The sequence below is a fragment of the Schistocerca gregaria genome, chromosome 1 (genome assembly GCF_023897955.1).
Source record: "Schistocerca gregaria isolate iqSchGreg1 chromosome 1, iqSchGreg1.2, whole genome shotgun sequence".
Classification (NCBI taxonomy): Eukaryota; Metazoa; Arthropoda; class Insecta; order Orthoptera; family Acrididae; genus Schistocerca; species Schistocerca gregaria.
In genome coordinates, this window is record NC_064920.1 from 553,462,200 (window position 1) to 553,488,181 (window position 25,982).

General features: G+C 42.3%; 1 protein-coding gene across 3 annotated transcripts in view; it reads left to right on the plus strand.

Moving 5' to 3' along the window:
* Window positions 1-25,982, plus strand: part of LOC126356173 (dipeptidyl peptidase 1-like) — a 58,394-nt gene that overhangs the window by 2,896 nt on the left and 29,516 nt on the right. For all 3 annotated transcript variants that reach the window (XM_050006934.1, XM_050006952.1, XM_050006943.1), the window contains exons 2-5: window positions 310-476; window positions 9,720-9,871; window positions 15,915-16,073; window positions 24,916-25,058. In XM_050006934.1, the coding sequence (XP_049862891.1) occupies window positions 317-476; window positions 9,720-9,871; window positions 15,915-16,073; window positions 24,916-25,058 (614 nt within the window). In that variant the 5' untranslated portion in view covers window positions 310-316. The remainder of the gene's footprint in view (window positions 1-309; window positions 477-9,719; window positions 9,872-15,914; window positions 16,074-24,915; window positions 25,059-25,982) is intronic.

A 25,982-nucleotide genomic window follows, 5' to 3' on the forward strand; every position in this document is an offset into this window, starting at 1 on the left:
TGGTATGAATTTCAAATTTCAGTAATTCGCCGCTGGCGTATTTTCCTTTACTAAAAGCAACCGGTTTCGGTAGATTAATCTTCTATTTTCAGGTATTTGACAGTGGGCACTTGGCACATGGAAGATCGAGGTATGTAATAGGTTTGTTAGTTGCCTGAAGATGCGAGATTAATCGTTCGCTAATTTTCATTAAAGACAAATGTGTTAGAGGCGAAGTATTTTTAAAGTCAGTGATAAATGGATCAATTTCTTTTAAGTGTGAAAATTATTAGACGACCAGTGTAAACATAAATGCAATCCATTTTCCAGGATCACCATGTTCAGGTACCTGTGCACCGCTGTGCTGGCAGCTTTGCTGATCGCAGGCACCGTGGCAGACACACCTGCTAACTGCCTCTACAGCGATATCCAAGGAAGCTGGACGTTTTATGAGGGCGAGAGAAATCTCGACAACACAGCGACCTGTGACACAGTCGGTATGTCCTACATCTATGTATGTGTCTGCTTATGACTGTTCTCACTAGTTTCTCAGAATTTACACTTCATACTCACCTAGGTACTCTTCTTTGGGAGTAGTAGCTGGAACATGCTATGCACACAAAATTAAAATAAATCGTGAAAGATTGATCTCTTTATTTTCCACCTCGTAATGTAAACAGTAGAGCAGTACACAGTAAAAACCGTACCAGATAATGGTAAAAGACTGAGGTGAAGGTGAGTGGCGCAAGGGTCTGGAAGTTACTGTGTCCAATTGCAAACTTTGTCAGTCGGATGTATCATCGACATCATGAAGATACTTGTAGTTGCCACGTGACGTGGGAGTTCATGCATTGTTACCGCTGATAGGACCGAACTACACATCTTAAACTGTCTTTTACACTAGAAACTTTGCTGTCTCAATCTACAACACGTGGTAAGTGAGTCTACTGCAGCGCCCCTGGTGTGTAATTCATATACCGCGTGTCGCCTGTCACGAGTGATCTCTTTGCTTACACATTGTGAGAGCTGTCGGCTGTGCTCTTGGGCATTCAAATGGTGAACGTGCGCTACGTGGCACTGTCCCTTTTTTTATAATAAGAAATCTGAAATGTAGAAAAGAAATTAAGGAAACAGCAGTGATTAAATAAGTTTATGCTTCCACGGCCATTGTCACAGTCAACAAAATTCTTCTAATTATGTGACGACATTGTCAATGTGTGAAATTCTCCGACGTTTGTGCCAGTATTGGAAATGGCCTTCCTCACAGTGTTTTGGTTAACTGCTGAATGAGAATAGTTTCAGTTCATGTATAATAGTGGAAGAGGCTATTATTGTAATTTTACTGGCTATGAAGGGGGACGGAAAGGGTTCTTAGACGTCCTTAGCACTGACGAACATCTGAACGCTGAACTGCGAAATCTCAGGTCCATTTTTGGAGACAATGACTATTGCGTGAAAATGACAGACAAAAGTATGGCTACAAAAGACGAAGGCAATAGGGAAGAGCAGAAGAAAGCGAAACATTACCCTTCTAGTACAAATTTAAGGGGTCACTGAAAGTCTGGGCAAAATTCTTCTCCGAGCAGGTATCAAGCCGATTTCTCGAAGCAGCAATAGAATAAAAGATCCTTTTGGCTCAACGAAAGTCAACCTACATGCTGCTGGAGTTTACGAAATCGGGTGCGAATGTTGGTTAGTGTATGTACACGAGACGACACGGCCGGGCAGCACACAGATATCTGAAAGTGAAAGATACATCTGACTAAGACAACATTCTAAGTCAATGGTTGTAGAACACCAGGATGAGTGCAATAAACTGATATAATTGCGAGAAGACCAAGTACTGGCGAAATAGCGTCTTACCTTCAGGAGGAAGACTAAAGAAGCGACAAGAATAACCAAGCGACCCGGCAACATGATTAGTTAACAAAAACACAGTGAGGAATGCCATTTGCATTAGTGGCCGAAATGTCGGTGAATTTTACACATTGACAATGTGGACACATACTCAGAAGAATTTTGTTAACTTTGACAGTAGCCGCAGAAGCCTAAACTTATGTTATCACTGGTGTTTCATTAATTCTATTACTACATCTCAGCTTTCTTTCTTAAACAAAAAAAGAAAAAAAAGGACAGTGCCACTGAGCGCATGTTCACCAATTGAATGGTAGAGAGCGCCGGCTGCCAGCAGTAACAGCACTACGGAACAGCAGCTCGTGCGAAGCAACACACACCGTGGGGCGCGGGAGACCACAGCGGCCGCAGTCACTGAGAGTGCTGGAACGACTCAGCCGGCTCTGGGCAGCAAGTAAGCAGCGCTACGTCACTACTGTAGCCCTTTTCTCAGTGACGTGTTAACACCACCGACAGGCAATCAAGCAAACACCAATCAAGAACATCTGTTTCTACCAATCAAAAGAAATAATGCAAACACCAGTAAAGGGCGTCTAACACCCTTTCCCTCATCCTCAACACCCAAGAACAGCCTCTTCCGCCACTATATAAGAGGCAAACTTCTCTTTCTCAGTAATTAGCTAAAACATCCTGAGGTAGGCCATTTGCAATAGTGGCTGTGACACCGGAGAATTTTGAACATTAACAATGATGTCACATACCCAGATAATATTTATTACTGATAAAATCAAAATTCGTAGTGGATATTCTTTACAAAGGCCGTATGCTAAATTCTCCACAGTGCTGAGGACTGAAAGAATGGGAAAAGTGTCGTCCAAATATTTCATAACATCAGCATTCATTTATTCAAGAAAACGACATTTTAAAAACCAGGGAGAACCTAAAGGATGAACTGTGGAACATATTGCAGTAAGGAACGTATAGCCTGATACATGAAACACACTACAGCACTACGCACTTCCTATGCACTCGGTAGGTAGCATACCGTACTTTGGAAAACTTTTATTGGCAAAACAATACAGTACAATCAAATACAATGAACGGAGTCTGTGAGTTCATCACTTTAAATATTTAGTGTGACAACCATGATCTTCGTTATGTAATGTTCCAAGACGAACCATGTTTTGTGTGATACTCTGTAAGATTCCACGCTCCCCTCTGATGCAAAGGTGCGATCAATAAGCTCAGGTATTATTTCTGTTGACGTTGAATACGCAAGGAACTTAACATAATCCTAGGGGAAAGATTCGAGAGTGATGACATCAGGGGAGAGCGCTGGCCATTCCCTTCCAATAATTACTCTCTATCTGAAGTTGTCTTTTAAGGCACGTACACACTAGGCCAATGAAGGGCGGCGAACGACAGAGACTGGATTCGGCCGAATGTTGGTCGCCAGTGCATTGGCGTTCGGCCTCTCATACGCACCAAGCGAAGGGCTTGGGACCAAGGAATTCGGTCGTGCGGACTTGCAGTTGGCTGTGATAACTTGCCGAGCCTGCTCTCATTTTGTTATTGCTATAAAGTAGATGTGTGGCCCAGTAAGGTGGCCTCCATGAATTCCAGCCCAAATGTTTACTCAGAATCTCACCTGTAACTTCTAGTACGGGCACTCCGTAGATTTTCAACAACTCGTAGCTAGCTAGTGTAGGAGTTAAAAATACCCTCCACCCTCCCTTGTAGGAGTTGACTGATCAGTAACCAGCTCAGTGTCTGGAAAATAGGGGACAGCTTCAAATTGACAAAGGAACCACTGTGAGGACCGCTGCCGTGGTTCAAAATCAGGATGTCCCATAGTTTTAAGTTGTTGATCATGGAATGGATGTAACTGCACACAGTACAAATCCCGCCAGACACTCACGTGATATCCTTGCAGTGCGTGGGCAGTTGCACTAGTGCTTGTTTTATGAATGAAAACTACGTGTTGCATAATGTCTTCTTCCAATTCCGATATTCCTGCCCTCTTCCTTGCACCTGGCTGGTGTATATGAGCTAACACATTTCCTCCATCCCATAGTCGACAACCAACATTGGTGACTAATTGACCTCTACGAAGTCGTCTGTTTGGTTTCCTTCTTGCATACAGCCGACGATCTACAACGAACGCAAATGAATATCAGGAAGTTTTCCAAATGTGCAATTACTCTCCGTGAAGCTGGAACTACCTTCAGCGTGGTAACTGTACTCTCAATAACTTTGATTAGTTTTCTGTTTACATCACGGCACCAGTGGACGGCAGGGGTAACAAGCACCAAGCAAACAACTTCCTGCACACAGACCCAGTATACTGCTCAACCTATAGTTCAAACCACCCTCGTAGAAATAACAAAACGATTGGACACTACACGACACAGTGACACGTAAGCGGATAGCAACGTCGCACAGCATAAATCTCCTTAGTTTCGCTCAGTAGTCCTCAAGAAGCATAACACAAGAATCTGCTATGTTAGCTCTTTTGTGGAAGTACTTCAATCAATTTCACAAATAAAACTATGCATAAGATAAGCACCGGGCGTAAACTTCTGTATGGAAATGACGTCTGTCCAGATCACAACATAGACACTTTTACTTGGATGTTAACATTCTCTCCATAGGACAAAAAAACGTACCACTACGAAGATGTCGTGCGCAACAGAATTGCCCCAGATACTGTTTGTGGTTTGACGGGATAGTGGTAGCTACCGGAAGAAGATGGTAATGATATTAATAACGCGTCACTATGAAAATATCTACAAGGTTCATACAATTAACTACCACAAAAGACGATCTCAGATTCAATGGAAAATACTATGCACTATAGTCTACGTTGGATAGAACACCAAATACTCGACCTCACCACTCACAGCCACAAATTAAATCTTCCAGTGTGTAACTCTGTTACACGACAACGCATCTCGCTAAGCAACGGCGTAACAAAATTTTCAGCTCTTATTTTAAAAAAATGCTAACTGTCATGCTCGAAAATACCATATAAATATTGTTCCAATGCGAAACCGCAACCAAATTGGGTAGAAACAGCTAATTGCAGTGTGCTTGTCTGGATCAAATAATATTTACTTGTGTCGCACTTTCAAACGTATATTTACTCTCTTGTTTACTTGACGATATTAATCAAAGATACTTTCTATATGTCGCAACCGTGAAGGCATAAAAAGAAGGGAGTTGGTACTACAGACTTATGCTGTATGTTGTTTTGAAGCCAAAGTGGGCGGGGCCTGCTGCCATTTTATGTAGCCCAAAACATTCTTGTTTTTTTCGTGTTTTTATGTTCTTATTATTTCTCATTTCTTTGTCCACGTATCGTAAAACCCAGACAACTTTTTGTTTCAGATACTTCCTTTCTCTTACGGATGAACACTAGTACAAAAAATTTTGAATCCTTGTGTAACCTTAGGAATGTACCGTACCATGTAAACAAAGCAACAATAAAATTAAGATCAAAAAGGCAGAAAGGCAAAAACTACATTACTGTATCACGACTGAGCACTAGAAGAATTGTGGTGTTGACAGAGGATTCCTTCATTTCCTGTTTCTGCACATGCACAGTATTGCATGCGCAGGATTATATGCTCAACTGACACAATAGAGACGTGGTTGGTGGCTGACCTACACACACACACACACACACACACACACACACACACACACACACACACACACACACACACACAAAAGTAGTCGATTATGACCCAGAAACTCGTTCAGAGCTAGTTTTGCATATAACTAGAGGTGAAACGATCACAGAAACATACCTTAGCGCTAAGGCATGGTGGGCTATAGACGATATTCCATAGATAACAACTATGGTGATACAACCCTCTTGTGTAAAATGGCAACGTGAATAGGCACATTGGGCGATGTGAAGTATAAAAAGAAATTTATTACCGAAAGAATAATTGCTATTGTTTGTGATGTGTTGAGTCACGAAACCAATTTGTAAAAAACGCCAATACAATTTATCGCTACCTGTGAGACCCATTATAGCATAATGAATGTTATGATGGGGATGGGTGCGGCATAATACTGAAGGACAGGATCCTTGAATCATTTGATAGAGGTGGTAGAAAAAGGGCGAGATTTAAAATACAATCAAAAAATAAAAAGATGGCACATTTATAGACAGAATGAAGACTTGAGAGTGTAATCGTGATATAATTCATAAAGTATATCTATACACGCCACATTTTTGTAGTACTATTATTAAAAGGTTTCTTTAATTCTTTATTGTTATGTAAATGTCGTTATGTGTCTATATGAGCAGCTGGGATAAAAATAGTGACTGAGGTCAACTGATTGAAGGTGAGAAGTAAAAGTTAGCTGCTTAAGTCTGTGTAAATCAGAATGTGTACCTATAACTTATATTGTGAGTAGGTGCAAGAATATTGGGGGATGTTTGTTGTTTGCGAGGATATGTGTGAAGACATATGTCAAATGAAACCTAATTTATATGATAGCGTGCACATTGCCTTCTAAACGAGGACTGAGGAAAGTTATTGGTGTGCGAGGTAATGTACAGATTTATTTTACTGGAAATTTTATCTGTTGTGAGGAGAAAGTAACCTGAAGGTGTTTCTTGTTGATGTGAATCTGATGCTTGGGGGTAGTATTATTATAAAAGTTAATAACAGAAATTGTGTCAATAAGTAAGGACTCGTAATTAAGTGTGATGTATACAACTACAATCATGAAGCTAAGAGATATCCTAAAATACAGAATAGACATTGAAAGCATGCAGATATTTGCATTAACATATTATGTACTCCTTTCTTGTTGACTTAATTAGCCTCAGTTGATGGCAATGCACAGCAGACATGTGATAATCCAACGAAGGTTCATATAGCCTGCTCACTGGGAATCATCAGATTTCGTTGTATTTTATCAGATGGCATGGCCTGTGATAGATAAGGACCACTGCTGACTGCATACACATATATTGGTGCAAGATCTGGATTTAGAGATGGAGATATGGATTTGTTGCAAATAGCGCAACATTGTCACGCGCAAGCACACAGAAAAGGAACGAGTATTGCTGTTTCGGTCATTATGTGGCCTGGGAACTGATGGTAACATTACTGACTACCGCTTCATAGAGCTTTGTCGTTGTCCCCCGGTTCCACAAACGCTGTTGAATGGAGTGATTACTGTCCTCAAAGCGATTTGATGCGTCTGTCGACGCTTTGAATGTCCTGTACTTGGTCACCAACTTATATACCCGATAAAGTGAGTACATTGCCAGCTACGGAACTGTGCAGTTCTGTGACCACGTCCTGTTGCCTCGGTTGCTGGCAGTCACCACGTCGCAGTCAAAATCAGACGTCGAATATGAAGGATCTGAGTCTCGAAGAACTGCTGAAAGGTTTACTCATCCACTGGGAGGAATGAAAGCAAGGACTGCATTCTGTTCCACTAGAGAATTGGCTCGAGCCAGCTAGTAGGGAATGTTCCCACGCCCACTTCAGATACTGCTTGGTTTGAACAGAACAGCGCTTTACTCCACATACTCCTGTTTGTGGTGGTATGCCCAAACCGTAGCCACTGTGACAGAAGAAACGGATAAACCAGAAAATTACTGGCAGACTGCAGTTTAATGAACCATACAGCAAGTTAACACTTTCCACACACACAAGCTCCTTCGATAATGGAACAATCACTGTCCCAAAGGGAAAGCGGACCCAAAACTACACTGCCTGACAAAATACCTGGCAAAAAAGCTAAACACGAACAACACTGACGCAGTTGTGCGGCAGAAGACTGCAAGTATGTAATCATTTATACAGGGTGAAAAGCATTTAAACCAACAAACTCTGGGGGGTTGTAGGGGACATCAAAAGAAATATTTTCCCCTGATGTCATTTTTTCCTATGTGGTGTATTTAAACCGGTAGAGGAAGATTTGTCTGGCGGCAACTTAATTAAGCCAACAAACACTTTTTCATTTTTTTATGACCAAGAGACAACACAACCCAATTTCAATTACAGTAGATTTTCAAAAATTCCTCCATTGACACGTAAACAAAGGTTACATCGTCGGATCATGTTCTGTCCGACACGGACAAAAACCCCGAAAGTGCCTGAATTGTTCCTGCTGCTTTTACTATCCGGGCAAGCAGATCCTCTTCTGATGCAACAGGAGTTGCGTAAACAAGGTTGCGCATCTCTCCCCACACCAAAAAGTCCAGAGGGGACATATCTGGGCATCGAGCAGGCCATGGTACAGGACCACTTCTGCCAATCCACATTTCAAACATGGCTCTGAGCACTATGGGACTTAACAGCTTACGTCATCAGTCCCCTAGAACTTAGAACTACTTAAACCTAACTAACCTAAGGACATCACACACATTCATGCCCGAGGCAGGATTCGAACCTGCGACCGTAGCAGTCCCGCGGTTCCGGACTGCAGCGCTAGAACCGCACGACCACCGCGGCCGGCAATCCACATTTCTGGGAATCGTCGGTCCAGGAATCGACGCACACGACAACTGAAATGTGCCGCCGCCCCGTCATGTTGGAACCACATGCATTGTCTTGTAGGGAGCGGGACGTCTCCCAGCAATTCTGGCAATGCTCTGGCGACAAAATTGTAATAGTGCCTGCCATTTCATGGCCTAGGTAGCAGATACGGCCAAATTAAACAGTCCCCAATAACACCGACCCACACATTAACGAAGAACCACACTTTATGAGCGCTAGTAACTGTAGTAAGTGGGTTATCCTCACTCCAAACATGCGAATTGTGCATGTTGAGGACTCCATCACTTCCGAACGTTGCTTCATCGGTAAAGAACACAGAGGATGGATATGTAGAATGCATTTCAGACTGTTCCATGTACCACTGCGAAAACTGTGCTCTGGTTGGATAATCAATTGGTTCCAGGTTGTGGACTCGCTGTAACTGAAATGGACGTAACAATTGCTGTCGAAGTACTGTTCTTACATTCGTCTGATTCGTCCGCATGTTACGTGCGATTGCACGAGTGCTGATTGAAGGATCCCGCTCCACATGCTGCAAGACAGCTTCATCAAATTGCAGCGTTTTTACCGTGCAACGGCGTCCCTGTCCAGGTAATCTGCTAAATGACCCGGTCTCACGCAGACGTTGGTACACAGCAGCAAAGGTCGTATGATGCGGGATACGGCGATTAGGATATTGTTGTTGATAAACCCGCTGTGCAGCTCGTCCGTTGTGGTCTGCTACGTAGTACACACCAACCACATCCGTGTACTCACTTCAGGTGTATCGCTCCATTAGTAAACAGAGACAATGCGCTACTACACTGGTGGACAGCAGTTACCTACAACTGAAGAGCGTAATACGGCCTCTAACAACGGAAGATCGTAATACGACCTATAACAACTGAAGACCGTAATACGGCCTCCACCGATTTAAATAATCCTCATAGAAAAAATGCCATTAGGGAAAAATATTTGTTTTGATGTCCACTACAATATCCCACAGTTTATCGGTTTATATACTTTCCACCCTGTATCGCCACTGATGATGTCTACGTGTACAAAGTTACATTGACATCTGACAATGTTTTCCGGTTTTTTCTCTTCTTTTGTCAGACAGTGTATTTCTGTCGGTAGACACGGTCGTCTAAGCGTCTAGGACTACCAATCTAATTTACGGCGCGTGTCACATTCTCTGAAGAGAGCGCCGGAGCGCCATCAGAAGACATGGGCTGCCTGTTGGTTGCCGTAAAAGCGCTTTCATCAAACACCATGTAGAAGTTTCCTCACTGAGATATAATTCTTATTTATTTGTTTCTTAAGTGCTCTTTAAGTTGAAAATCTTTGTAACGTAAGACTTTTGTCGTGCTTGTACAGATCCTGTGAGGGAAGTGAAGATCACCCTCTCGTACCCGGACGTCGCCACCGACCAGTACGGCAACGTGGGCACGTGGACGCTCATCTATAACCAGGGGTTCGACGTGACGGTCAACGGCAGGACGTACTTCGCCTTCTCTTACTACACGTCGGTAAGCAACAAAAAGCAAAGGGTTGCGGTTACAAGTGAGCGTACAATGAAATACAACGAAGAGCCAAAGAAACTGGTACCGTGTAGGGTCTCCGCGAGCACGCAGAAGTGCCGCAACATGACGTGGCATGGGATCGACTAACGTCTCAAATAGTGCTGGAGGGAACTGACACCACGAATCCTGCATGGCTGTCCATAAATCCGTAAGAGTGCGACGGGGTGGAGAACCCTTCTGAACAGCACGTTGCAAGGTATCCCAGATAAGCTCAATAACGTTCATATCTGGGGATTTTGGTGGCCAGCGGAAGTGCTTAAACTCAGAAGAGTGTTCCTGGACCTACTCTGCAGTAATTCTGGACGTGTGTTGGTCACTTTGTCCTGCTCGAATTGCCCAAGTCTGTCGGAATGCACAATGGACATGAATGATTGCAGGTGATCAGACAGGATGCTCACGTACGTGCCAACTGTCATACTCGTATTTAGACGTATCAGGGGTCCCATGTCCCTCCAATTTCACACGCCCCACACCGTTACACAGGTTCCACCAGCCTGAACAGTCCCCTACAGGCTCCTTGGATTCGTGAAGTTGTCTCCGTAACCGTACACGTCTATCCGCTCGATACAATTTGGAACGAGATACGTCCGGTCACTCAACATGATTCCAGTCGTCAACAGTCCAATGTCGGTGTTGACGGGCTCAGCCGAGGCGTAAAGCATTGTGTTGTACATTCATCAAGGGTACACGAGTGAACCTTCGGCTTCGAATGCCCATAGCGATGATGTCTGGTTGGATGGTTTGCAAGCTGACACTTGTTGGTGGCCTAGAATTAGAATATGTAGCAATTTGCGGAAGGACTACACTTCTATCACGTTGAACGGTTCTCTTCAGTCGTCGTTGGTCCCGTTCTTCCAGGATCTTCTTCCGGTCGCAGCGACGTCGGAGATTTGACGTTTTACCGGTTTCCTGATATTCACGGTACACTCATGAAATGGTCGTACTGGAAAATACCCACTTCGTCGCTGCCTCGGAGATACTGTGTTCCATTGCTTGTGCGCCAACTGTAATATCAGGTTCAAACTCAATTAAATCTTGATAACCTGCCATTGTAGCAACAGTAACCAATCTAACAACTGCGCCTGACACATGTCGTCTTATATAGGGTGGTCCATTGATCGTGACCGGGCCAAATATCTTACGAAATAAGCGTCAAACGAAAAAACTAGAAAGAACGAAACTTGTCTAGCTTGGAGGGGGAAATCAGATGGTGCTATGGTTGGCCCACTAGATGGCGCTGACATAGGTCAAACCGATATCAACTGCGTTTTTTTTTTTTTTAAATTGAAACCCCCATGTTTTATTGCATATCCGTGTAGTTCGTAAAGAAATATGAACGTTTTAGTAGGACCACTTTTTTCGCTTTGTGATAGATGGCGCTTCCCCCTTCAAGCTAGACGAGTTTCGTTTTTTGTAGTTTATTCGTTTGATGCTTATTTCGTGAGATGTTTTGGCCGGTCACTATCAATGCAATACCCTGTATACGCGTAGCCGACCGCAGCGCCGTACTATGCCTGTTTACATATCGTTGTATTTAAATACGCATGCCTATACCAGTTGCTGCGGCACTTTAGTGTATATAACGGATTAGTTGAGTATTTTGTAGCATCCACATGTAATCGATTTTCTACGTTTGTAACGACATCTTTTCGGTAAAGTTTCGCTGTAACGACACAACTAAAATCTAAGCAAAATAGAATGGAAGGCTGGAGTTACAGCCCGTTCGACAAAGAGGTCATTAGAGACATAGCACAATGATTTGGGCTGGATTGGATACCGAGTCGACCTTTTCCTTCTCAAAGCAACTCTTCTCGAATTTGCCTTAAGTGATTTATGGAAAACATGGAGAACATGAATGTGACTGGCCGGACAGTGGTTTTAACCGCCGGCTTCTTCGAGAAGAGTCTACTGTCTCACCACAAGACCAGCTAGTGCGGTGCGCATGCCAGTCGCACGATAAACAAGACCAGGGAGACCTATCATTCTGTTTTCTACAGCATCGAAACTGTTCGAGACAGAAGGATGTGTGTCAGTAACAGGAATTAAACGAAACAGCTCAACACAGAATGCTGGCTTATGTGTGATACCATTAGTGAAACTCAGTCGTAAGTAGAAGTATATATCTGTCAGAGAACCCGACAGTGTTTTGCAACAGCTAAATGAGAACGGAAATTGGATATACGTCCTGATGTCCTTCTTTCGCTATCCATCACTTCCTCCCGCCTCCCGCTATCCATCTCCCCCTTTCCTCTCTCAGTGTCCATTCCGCCCTCTTCCCCAACATCCTCTGTCCATCTCCTCTTCCCCACCCTCACTGACATTGAGCCTTGTTACAGCCAACGAAAAGTCGATTGGCAGCTGAAGTCGCATAAAGCAAATGGTGGGTAAATCGGTTTGGATCGTTGGTATACAGCGTATGAAAGAACTCTCCTGCTTCTGGATCTGTGACAGTATTTCCCCAAGTTTCTATCTGCAGACAGGTAGGACTACAAAATTTTGCGCGATACAGATTACATAATGGTATTTAAAACATAAGGCGATAAGCCGTATGTATAACTTCCGTGCTTTCTGTCAAATACAGACTGTGCTGAAAAAACTATTTTTGTTTAAAATTATTTCTAAGGAGGAATAATATCTATGGGACAAACAATTTGTCTAGTGATTTAAATGTAATGTTATTACATTTAAAACTGACAGTGCGAAAAGAAACGAAACAGCACATTTTCACAGCACAGTATTATTTTCCCCTTGCTGTTGGTTGCAACAGAAAACCTGTGAGCTGTTATCTACAAAAAAATATAGCTATGCCCTTCTGAATGTCTATTAGAGTGAGCTGTTATCTAAAAAAAAATATAGCTATGCCCTTCTGAATGTCTATTAGAGGATTGTGTAAAAATTTGAAGCAAATTGGTCAAGAACTGTTCGAAATTTATGCTAATAATGTTTCTCTTATATATATATATATATATATATATATATATATATATATATATATATATATATATATATATTTGAAGTAAATTGGTCAAGATATTTACAAGGTTTTTACTACAAGCCTTTTCCCTTTATTTATGAATTTGGCCAGCTATGGACGCATAGAACTTAAGACTTAGGATGTTTCTTTTTCTTCCTTTCTTCCTAGTACTTCTTCATCTTCTCTCCAACTGCTCGTCTCTGCTCTTGCGTTTTCTATCAGTAGCCTGAAGTGATTCCTGTCACGTATTACTTCTTCTGTAACACCTATTTTGTTGGCATTTTTCTTTTCTATCCATCCTACAGTTTTTTCAGCTTACTAACGTAATTATAAATTTTCTTTGTAATCCGTGTTTCTTCCATTATTTTTAAATGTCCATAAATTTTAGCCATCTCTCCCTCATTGTATCTGCGATATTTTCTGTATTTTTGTATAAATCATCGTTTCTCCTTTTAATCGACCTATTTTCATTGTTTTTCTCAGGACCTAGAATTTTTCTCAGTATTTTTCTCTCTCTTTTTTGCAGTTCTCTTAATTCGTCTTTCTTATTTAATGTTAGGCACTCTGACCCATATGTTGCTTGTGTCCTAATAACTGAATTATAGTGTCTAATCTTCGCTTGTATGGATATTGATTTCTTACTGTAGTATTTTTGTGTTAATGTATACGCAAATTCTAACTTTTTTATCCTTTCGTTATCTGTTGTGTTATCCAGTCCATTGGCTTGGATCCACTCCCCAAGGTATTTGAATTTATCAACTCTTTTAATTTTTCCATACTTCCTTTTGATAAATTTTTCTATATTATGTTTGTGTTCTATATACTCGGTTTTTCCATAGGATATTTTTAGCCCAGTCTTTTCACCAATCTCGTGTAACAGATGAAGCATAACAGTTGCGTCTGTTCCGTTTTCAGTTAGCAGTGCCGTACCATTTGCAAAGGCTAGACATTCCACTTCAGATTTGTTCTTTCCTTGGCCCAGACGTATACCCTTATTGCCTGTTTCTTACTGTGCTTACCCAGTTTTTACTATTTTACCTGAAACCAAGTTAAAGACAACTGGGGCAGTCCATCTCCTTGTAGAACTCCTGTTTTGATTTTGAATTGTTGAGAAATTTCGCCTTGAAATTTAATCCCTGAGGTTGTATCCGTGAGCGTTTGTTCAACAAGTCGTCTGGTGTTTTCGTCTAGCCCTGATTCATAAAGTATCTGGAATAGCGTTTGTCTGTCAACTGAGTCGTAGGCCTTTTTCAAGTCTGCCAACGTAACTACTGTATTTTTATTTTGCATAGCTCTCACTCTCAAAATTGTTTTTAAATTAAGAACGTGTTCTGCATATGATCTACATTTTCTAAATCCTGCTTGATAATCTAATATATTAAATCCTGCTTTTTCCTCTATTCTATTTAAAAGTGCTTTAGACAGTATTCTGTATGTTACTGGTAACAAGGATATACTTCTGTAGTTGTTGGTGTCTGTTTTATCTCCTTTTTTATGGAGAGGATGAACCAAACCTTGTTTCCAGTCACCGGGTATATTCCTTTTGTCCAAATATATTTAATTACTTTGTGAAGTTTCTGCCATGTGGATAAGCCTCCTAGTTTCCACATTTCTGCTACTATCCCATCCTCTATTGATGCTTTGTTATTCTTCAATGCTTTGATAATCTTTTCTATTTCTTGTACTGTAGGTGGTTCCTATGGTGGATTTTCATATTGTGTTTTTTAAAATTGTAATCTTTCATTAGGCTTTTCACAATTTAATAGATTTTCAAAGTATTCAGATAAAATTTGGCAGTTCTCTTTATTGTTTAAATCATTTTTCCATTTTTATCTTTAAAATGTAAGCTTTGTGACTGGAAAACTTCTTTGAAAGTCATGTAAGTCTCTAGTGTTGTTCCTTTAAAAGTCTGAATCCATTTCTCCTAATCTGTCTTTGTCATATTTTCTTTTCACTGATCTGATGATTTTTGCTGTCCTTTTCCTTTCTTCTTTAAACTCTTCCCAGTATTCATGTTCTTTATTACTGTTCCATTTTTTCCATGCCTTTAGTCGATTGTCAATTTCTTCATCACACAGCTCGTTCCACCATCTATGTCTTCGTATTCTTCGTGGCTGTCCCATTTCTTTAATTGACTCTAGCATTGTTTCTTTAATTTCTTCCAAATCATTCATTTTTCTTGTGTTTAATATATCACAGAATTTGTCCCAATTTTGCGTGAGAAATTTAATGTTTACTCTTGGAAATCTTTTTGGTTTTGGTTTAGGTTTGTTCGGTTGGAACACGGTCTCTATTTCAGTCAGATAATGGTGTGAGTCTATGTTTAGGCCCTTCCTCACTCTGATATCCAGCCGCGGTGGAAACCTTCGTGTGGTGCAGGCATCAAGGGGGCACGAGTGGGTCATCGGCACCGAAAGCCCATATTGATGATATTTCGTTGAATGGTTCGCACGTTGAAACTTGTTGATAGCCCAGCATTGAAATCTGCAGCAGTTTGCGGAAGTGTTGCACTTCTGTCACGTTGAACGATTCTCTTGAGTTGTCGTTGGTCCCGTACTTGCAGGATCTTCTTCCGGCCGCAGCGATGTCGGAGATTTTAAGTTTTACCGGTTTCCTGATATCCACTGTATACTTGTGAAATGTTCGTACGGGAAAATCCCCATATCATGGCTACCCTGGAGGTTCTGTGTTCCGTCTCTCGTGCGCCGACTAAAACACCGCGTTCAGACTCACTTAAATCTTGATAATCGGTCATTCTAGCAGCAGTAACCGATATTACAACTGCACCAGACACTTGTCGTCTTATATGGGCATTGTTGACCGCTGCACCGTATTCTGTCTGTTTACATATCACTGTATTCGAATACGCATGCCTGTACCAGTTTCTTTGGCGCTTCAGTGCACAGTTTCATTACTTTCCTACCGGTACATACAAAATGTACGTAGGTGACTTTTGCAAACACAGCAGTGGAAGCAAGTGCATCACACTGACGCAGAGCACGGTCTGTTTTGCAGGACAACGGCACGGTGACCAGCTGGTGCGACCGCACCTTCCCTGGCTGGTCGCATGACGTCACCGTCCGTCACTGGGCCTGTTACTATGCCGTCAAGGACACACCAGTCACCAGGAAGGTCCACGTGGATCCATTCTCAGTCACCAGCTACCGCGACTTGGTATGTTTCCTTCTTTACTTACTCATTCTATACTTACTGTTAAACGAAGAGACTTCGAAAGAAAGTTCAAAAACTAGAAGACAACCTTAATGTAGCGATCAGGAGCACATAGGAATAATAGTGTTAGAAAAGCAAAAACATGTTTAATTGGAACTTGCACGAGTTTAGCTTTACAAGTAAAACAAAATTTCAGGGCACACGTGAACGTGCCTAGTGAAGTACCAGTTCTGAGATTTGCTGCCTTCATCGTCCTCTTAGCCAAGTGGAAGGAAGCCACAGGTGACCTGCTAAATTTAATGCAAATCCTTATTACACAGAATTTAAGTTCGGCAAAAGAAAAACTCAATAGTACAAGAAAGAAAGGAAAGAAGATTAGGAATTAATGTTCCGTTGACTAAAAATTCATCAGAGACAGAGCATATTTTCGAATTGGGGAAGAATGGAGAGCGACTGTGCCCTCTTAGCGGAACCATCCCGGTAGTTGCGTCAAGTGGTCTTGGGAAATCGGGGTCCTCCCCTGCGTCTTACTGTTTCTCTTGTTGGTAGAAAGAAAAATACAGGTTACATACCCCTGAAAACTGTTCAAGATGCACTGGGAAAGCGAAAGAACTCTGCCATTACGAATCAAAGTTGCCGAGGATGGCCACAGGAAGCCAAACGTAAAATGAAAATTGACAAAGGTGATGAAATATTCAGCAAACTAAATACATTGCCCGAAAAATATTATTAGTGCACCGTACTAGAAGTTTCCAATTCACTCAAGATTTTTGTTGCAACAGTGCAAATGGAGTACATGACACGATTACATTTACAGATCAATGGCACGAGTGGTTCAGAGGTACCAGATACCGACCCATGCAGGAACATCCATATTAGTACGTGGTGTAGCCTCCATGGCCAGCAATGCAGCCCTGACTCTGGCATCCACTCGATCATACAGATGGCGAACACTGTCTTGCTATAAATAATACCATGCCTGACCGACCTGTTCACGTAGTACTATAAGAGTTGGTTGATGAGTCACACGAGTCACTTCTCGTCCCATCATACCACACACGTACTCGATTGTAGACAAGTCTGGAGATCGTGCTGGTCAGGGAAGTTGCTGGACGTCTTGCGGGGCACCTTGAGCTTCACGTCCAGTGTGTGAACGAGCATTATCCTGTTGGAACCACACATCATCTTCGTGTTGCAAGAATGACAAGAGAACGGGTCTAACAACATTCTACACATAAAGTGCTGGTTAGCGTCGCCTCCAGAAACACCGAAAGTGAACAAGAGCTGTAGCTTTTCACGCCCCAGAGCATAACCGTGGGGTGCGATCAGTGTATTGGACGATTGCACTCTATGAGACAGCGGTCACCAGTTCTACATCGTACGCGCAAACGACCATCACTTGCATGCAAGCAGAATCTACTTTCATCGCTGAAAACCACGGCGCGCCCCACCCATCTCCCAAGTGATCCTCCGATGGCACTACTCGAGCCATGCACGTCGATGATGTTGCGTGAGTGGAAGGTGGGCTATAGCTGTGCATGCTGTGCATGTCCAGAACTTCGCCTATTGCTGTGAGAATGTTCGTTTGACAATTGATACAAACATCGTTGCACTGCTGGCGCTCACGCCCAAGTTGAGTGACAATTCTCTGAAAGGAGCGTCCTGCCACTGGGAAAGCCACAATTTGACTTCACAAACTCGCTCAGTTGGCTGTGAGAAGCACGAGTGCTTCTCTGTGGCTTGGCTCCCAGCTTGCTTCACACCTTTACACCATGCTGAGCCTTCTGGCTATGAGCATTCCCTATAAAAATATACACAGACGACGCTCTGGTAGCTATGCCATTACACTGTCTGTTGGCGGATGACGTTGACACCATTATGAGTACACCTCTTATCCACCTGATGACACACACTGTCATCGTATCAAAGTCGGCGTCGTCTTTCCTGGTGTACTATTTTTTTCCGGCTAAGTAGTTCTGTCATTTCGAAATATTTAAATGGAATACCTCTGGTTGTACAAGGAATGCATCTGGAATGAGAAGGTAGAAAAGGATACTAAAAATTAAATGAGCAGAAAAAGTATGAAACGAGGGAGTACTAGGATGCACGGAAAAGAAAACATTCTACGGGAAACACAAGAAGAAGAGAAAATTGACTTGCATTCTCGCTTTGTTACTAGGCGTAGGTGGTCTACTGGAACTCAGAGAAGCAGCGTAGGGAGATGTATCAGAGTTCAAGATCTCATCAATGATGAGATGGTTGCAGACGCAGTACAAGAACGGAGACGACGTAGCTGGGGAAGGGTGCTGGCCGCCTACTTCTCAGAGGACGCGACCCAACTTTCACTATGAAACATTTATAGTAACCGCAGAAAACGTAAATCTGGATGAACCCCGCTCAGCCACAATATTAGACCAGTTGTTCACTGGAATACCTCCTGGAAGTTTAACCTAGAGTGTGAAAAGCGTTGTTTGTCAGAAGTTCATTAGAATATTGGGTGTGGTAAGTAAGCAGATATCAAACTACACACATCAAAAAAAAGTTTACATCACCTCGGTTCCGAGAGTACCGGAACGCGTACAGAAAATTGGAATAGAGATCAACATAAACATCCTTTCCGCCATTTTTATTGCTCATGAAAACCACACTTAGCATGTTGTACCACCACACAGCGAGACCTTCAGAGATGGTGGTCCAGATTGCTATGCACAGCGGTACCTGGCTACACTCCATACAAATACTTTTAGAAAGACTTCCTGACACTTAAATCTATGCTCGATGTTGACAAATTTCTCGTCTGCAGAAACGCTTTTACTGCCATAGCCAGTCTACATTTTATATCATCTCTACTTCGACCGTCCTCAATTATTTTGCTGCCCAAATAGAAAAACTCATCTACCACTTTAAGAGTCTCATTCCCTAATCTAATTCCCTCAACATCACCTCATTTATTTCGATTACATCCCATTATCCACGTTTTGCTTTTGTTGGTGTTCATCTTATATCCTCCTTTCAAGACACTTCCATTTCATTCAGCTGTTCTTCCAAATCATGAAACTTCCTGGCAGATTAAAACTGTGTGCACCGACCGAGACTCGAACTCAGGACCTTTGCCTTTCGCGGGCAAGTGCTCTACCTTCTGAGCTACCGAAGCACGACTCACGCACGGTCCCGCCAGCTTTACTTCTGCCAGTATCTCGTCTCCTACCTTCCAAACTTTACAGAAGCTCTCCTGCGAACCTTGCAGAATTAGCACTCCTGAGAGACAGGATACTGCGGAGACATGGCTTAAGCACAGCCTGGGGGATGTTTCCAGAATGAGAAATGGCTAAGCCATGTCTCCGCAGTATCCTTTCTTTCAGGAGTGCTAGTTCTGCAAGGTCGCAGGAGAGCTTCTGTAAAGTTTGGAAGGTAGGAGACGAGATACTGGCAGAAGTAAAGCTGTGAGGACCAGGCGTGAGTCGTGCTTCGGTAGCTCAGATGGTAGAGCACTTGCCCGCGAAAGACAAAGGTCCTGAGTTCGAGTCTCGGTCGGTGCACACAGTTTTAATCTGCCAGGAAGTTTCATATCAGCACACACTCCGCTACAGAGTGAAAATCTCATCCTGTTCTTCCAAATCCTTTTCTGACTCTGACAAAAAGACAATGTCATCAGCAAACCTCAAGGTTTTTACTTTTTTGCCCTGTATTTTACCCCCTACTCAAAATTTTTCTTTGGTTTCCTGTATTGTTTGTTCAGTGCACAGATGGAATAACATCGGGGACAGGCTAGAACCCTGTCTCACTCTCTCAACCATTGCTTCCATTTATTGCCCTTCGACTCATGTAACTGACTTTTGGTTTCTGTACGAATTGTAAGTAGCCTTTCGCTCCCCGTGTTTGATCCCAGCGACCTTCAGAATTTGAAACAGAATATTCCAGTCAACATTGTCAAAAGTTTTCTCTAAGTCTACAAATTCTATAAATGTGGGTTTGTCTTTCCTTAATCTAGCTCCTAAGATAAGTCGTGGGGTCTGTATTGCCTTGCGTGTTCCTACATTTCTACAGAATCCTAGAAGATCTTCCCCGAGGTAGGCTTCTAACAGTTTTTCCATTAATCGGTAAGGAATTCGTGTTAGTATTTTGCAACCGTGATTTATTAACCTGATAGTTCGGAAATTCACACACCTGCCAGCACCTGCTTTCTTTGACATTGAAATTATTATTTTTTTCTTGAAGTCTGGGGATATTTCGCCTGTCTCATACATCTTTCTCACCAGATGGAAGAGCTTGGTTATGGCTGGCTCTCCCAAGGCTATCAGTAGTTCTAACGGAATGTTGTCTACTCCCGGGACTTTGTTTCTATTTAGGATGTTCAGTGCTTTGTCAAATTCTTCACGCAGTATCATATCTCCCATCTCACCTTCATCTATGTCCTCTTCCCTTTCCATAATATTGCCCTCAAGTACATCACCCTTGTATAAACCCTCTATATACTCCTTCTATCTCACTGCTTTCCCTTTGTTGCTTAGGACTGGTTTACCATCTGAGCTCTTGATATTCAATCAGGTTGTTCTCTTTTCTCCAAAGGTCTCTCTAATTTTCCTGTAGGCAGTATCTATCTTACCCCTAGTGAGATAAGCTTCTACATCCTTACATTTGTCCTCTAGCCATCCCTGCTTAGCCATTTTGCACTTCCTGTCGATCTCATTTTTGAGACGTTTGTATTCCTTTTTGCCTGCTTCATTTACTGCATTTTTATATTTTCTCCTTTCATCAATTAAATTCAATATTTCTGCTGTTATCCAAGGATTTCTACTAGCCCTCATCTTTTTACCTACTTCATCCTCTGCTACCTTTACCATTTCATCTGTCAAAGCTACCTATTCTTCTTGTAATGTATTCCATTCCCCTGTTCTTGTCAATCGTTCCCTAATGCCCTCTCTGAAACTCTCTACAAACTCTGATTGTTCCAGTTTATCCAGGTCCCGTCTCCTTAAATTCCTACCTTTCTGCAGTTTCTTCAGTTTTAACCTACAGTTCATAACCAATAAGTTGTGGTCAGAGTCCATATCTGCCCTTGGAAATGTCTTACAATCTAAAACATGATTCCTAAATCTCTGTCCTACCATTATATAATGTATTTACATTGTTATGTATTTACATTGAATAAACCGTCACGGGCTCTAAAACATCCGTAATGAATAAGCTTAAACAGAATAATGTGTTCTCAGTTGTTTACTATATACTGTACGTCGTTCATAATAGCAAAGAGCTTCCAGTAGGAGAGATGTGTTTCACGGCAGTAAAGATGAACAAGTGATCATAGCTCTGAAGGTATGCATTTTAGAACCAGTGATTTGTTATACATTCTGTATTGTTTAGATCCAGAATACGAACTCTTAAAATGTGGAATACTTTCTTGAATACCCTGTATTACCGACGAGTGCCCGTGAAAGTCTTGGTCACCAACCAGCCACGGCCGCCCTGCCCCCCCCCCCCCCCCCCCCCCTCTCCCGCGATCTAGCTACACCAGCACTCGATAGCCATCACTTTAGCCACGACTCTACCTTTCTCGGAGGTGCAGACTGCAGATCGGTCATCATCCGTTACTGATTTGGACTGAAGCACTGACAATGTTCTCTTTAACTCAATGTAATGACTAAAATCTGTAAAAATGACCTTGAGTTATGTTGTAATATGAAGGTCGTTCAATAGACGATGCCATAACTGCCTTTTTTTATAGTCGTTAAAACATATAGGAAAACGTGGTTTCAGGATCTGGAAATTTGATGTTATTTCTAAATATGTGCGAAGTTTCAAACAGTTCCTACAAATGGCAGAGCCACAGTGAACAATCGAAGTAGCGCCTGTGCAACGTACTGTAACTGAATTCTAGGTTGCGGAAAAAGACACCGTTGTGAACATCCATAAACTATTGTGTGCAGTGTAAGGTAGTGATCCAATTGATTGGAGTACTGCTGGGAGATGGGTAAAGAGGGTTTTAAGCGTTAGGAAGTGCAGAAACTGAGCTCTTTGATGCGCCACATTCGGAACGTCATATCACAGCTACGAGTACTACTCCCGAAATGATGAATGGCGCAAGGGCCCTTATTCGTGCAGACCGTCACATTACAACTCGACCCTATAGCCATCGGTGAGCATTGGAAACGCGTTTGCAATGACTGACACTCTTGTGTATTCAAAGCTGTACTCAAGATGAGTTCCACGAACGCTCCTAACAGAGCACAACGTTCAAAGGAAGGCAATTTCGTCTGAGCTGTTGGAGCCAGTGAAGAGTACTTTCGTCATGGTTGCTGTAAAAATATGGTTATGAAAATAAATGGCTCAAATGGCTCTGAGCACTATGCGACTTAACTTCTGAGGTCATCAGTCGCCTAGGACTTAGAACTAATTAAACCTAACTAACCTAAGGACATCACACACATCCATGCTCGAGGCAGCAGGATTCGAACCTGCGACCGTAGCAGTCGCACGGTTCCGGACTGCGCGCCTAGAACCGCTAGACAACCGCGGCCGGCTATGAAAATAGGACAAGAGCTTTGACCTAAAGGGAATACTTGCTTTTACACAAGGCTGATGTACCAGCATATAACGTCCCAGGAACTATGTTCTCCACTGTTTGCAAAAAGTGAAACACTCAGAAGCAGCAGTCTGCAACAAGTCACGGAAAGAGGACGTATAGAAGAGCGGAACTATAATAAGTGATTTATATGGCAGAGAGGTAGAGTACATGTAGGCATAAAAGCGCCATATTTTGTGTGACCGGACAGGTCAGTGCTACACAACACTCAGTCGGTGCGGCGCCGTCACACGAAGTGGTTCCTGTAACCATGTTCCCTATGTCTGGCCGACACCACAGGGTGGAATATTAGCAAGTGACTGCGTTCGAACGGGGCAGAATGACTGATCTCTGGGAGGCGGGTCTGTCGTTCCGAGCCACTGCGGTTCGTATACAGCACGCTGCTTCAACAGTGAGGCGTATGTGGAACCAGTGAAGAGAATACTGCACCGTCAGGATACTGGACGACAGAATGTGATCACAGCGCCAGACGGCCGTCATCTTGCCCGCTTGGCCGTAACGGACAGTTCTGGAGCGAAGTTGCAGCACTGCAGTGGGCGTGGACACGTCTATGTCGATAGTTCGCCGCTGTCTTCTGCTGACTGGACTGGCGGCACGCATGCCACTGCGTCGGCTTCCGTTGAACCAGAACTCGCCAACGCTGCAGACAACAATCGGCATGCTCAATGGGCATGTGAACGCCGACACTGGTGTGCTGAGTGTCAAAATGTAGTGTTTGCAGGCGAGTTCCACTTCAACTTGCCCTAAAGTGACGGCCGCACACGTGTTCGCTGCCGCAGTGCTGAATGTAATAGCTAGATTGTATTGTTGAGCGACATAGCTGATAAACCTCAAGTGTGATGGTTTGGGACGCCGTTGCCTGTAACATGCGATCTCTCCTCCAACGTCTTAAGGGCAGTCTGAACAGCTACAGCTACATGACGAAGGTTTTACAGCATGTCACTGCCCACTGCCCCCCTCCCCGCCCTGCCCCCCAATCCAGGCTCCCCCACATGTCATATTTCAGCAGGACAATGCCCAGCCACATATGGCGGGGAACGTACATGTCTCCGAATAACGACGGACACCACTACTTCCCTGGCTGCCCGTCCGCCTGACTTGCAGCCCATCAAATATGCTTGGGATATGGTCGGTCAGCAATTTGTTCGTTCAGGTCTTCCTGTAGCCACAGTTAACGCTTTGTGGACGCGCCTCCAAACAGGGTGGAAAAGTATTCTCAGCAGCATATTCAGGTGCTCTTTGATTCCACGCCACGACGTCTAGCGGCTCTGATTGCAGCACGTGGTAGCGCTACTCTGCACTGCCACAATGCATGTACAGGTCTGTAATGCCAATCATTTGTGTAGTATCATGTCCCTAACCGATGCAATAAACTTCATTGTGATCATATTTCTCGATCTTGGTGTTTCTCCAAACAATAGTGTAGAAAGATAGTGGATGTAAAAGAAGTGTTGACTGATATTATCAAATTGTGGCTCTTAAGAATAAATATGTTCTCAGAAAAAAATCTATCAGCTGCTATTTATTGAACGAGCTTTGTGTAAAGAGTGTAGTTTTGGTCACGTACCCCCCCTTTTTTTTAATTGTCTTTGTGACGGAAGGATATTAATTCCATCAGAATTAGTTCGTGAAGGATAACTGTAATCAACCTAGTCATGATCCAAACACATCCATAATTAACGATAATATGCTGCTCCGCGTGGGGATAATCAAATTCATCACCACATAAATCGCACCCATCTTGAGACTTCGCTAAAACGTATCGCTACAGTGTATTAATATAAATAATCGTTAGTTGTTTCTTTGGATTCGAAGAAATAATTCTCTCCTTGTATAACTGGTTGTAGTAATTATCCATTCAGTTGCAAAAGAGATACGTGTTAATAATAACAGAACCAAAACTAAGACAAAAACTAATGTCAAATATAGAGTTGTGTTAGTCATACCCTCTGTTAACACTACAAGCTAGGTTTTTACCTAAGGTACTATAAAACGTACATGCAGTACTCAACAAATGAAAGAATAAACTACAAAACAATAATGACCATATATCTGTAATGTGTACGACAACGTCTACGTAAAGACAGACCCTGCCTGTCCCATTATTATTATTGTTATTATTATTATTGAGTGATCCTGTGAGACTCTCTCATAACCTGTGATGCGAGATATTTATTTATACAGAAAACAGGGAACTATCTGACTTTACACATCTCTTTGTGTGTATTGTTTATTAATTCAACCTTCCGATATTTGTTTCAGATGCAAATGAAATTCACAAGAGATCGCCAGGAACTGCTCGTCAACGAGATAAACAGGGCGCAGACAATGTGGAAAGCCAAAGTGTATGAACAATTTGAGGACAAAACGTTTGAGGAACTAATACAAATGTCTGGAGGGAGGAGGTGTGTACACAAAACATTATTCGCTCTTTTATAAGAACCATAACAGTTTTCATTCTTTCTTAATTTCACTTAATTTCAGTTCTACTTATTCAACATTTCTTACTCCATGCAACAACTACTATTACACAAAATTAGGCAACTTTTTATAAATTAGTTTAGTGTCTAACTTAATTTTACTAACTAAAATTTAAACTTAGGACCTGCTCTCTTTACTCACGAGAATCTGTGGTTGGGTTCCTGACAAAGTGTTTGGACGTTACCGATTGCCCGTCTCACCATCTCAATATCGTCTTTGGTGTAATAAACGCAACTGTTGCAATACTAAAATATTTATAAGATATATGTAACATATCGAATAAAAAGCTATTATGGTGGTATGGTAGTTCAGTTTTACCGTTAAATCTGTATACTGATGAATTAGAGAGGTATTAAGAAAGACCAATCGAAAGAAGAAAATTTAAAGAGAAATAGATATCGCGGATTTGTGAAGTTTTATTTTTACTCTGGAATCAGAAAGGAAAACTAAACCGGCAGTGTGGTTTTAACATGAACCAAAGACGTCTTACACAAGTCTAAGAAACTTAGAACCAAAAGAGTTTGACAATTTGCAGATGAAATCAGTGTATTATTTGGTGACAGATAACTGGTAGCCCAGAAATTATCTTTGGCACCACTAAGGAGATTGTTGACGCTTGCTGAAATGTAACGCCCACTTCATTACCGATAATTCCTCTTATTCGATCGATACAAGCCTCGTATAAAGGAACCTACTAGTTTCAGGTCAATGTCGAGCAACTTCACTGTGTGTCACGCACTAACAGCTACACATGCACACACACTCATTAGACCTTTGATTTCTGTATAGGATAATACTGTGTCCATAAAATCCTCTGGTTCCAACTAAGGTTTTCGGGAAGTTTACAC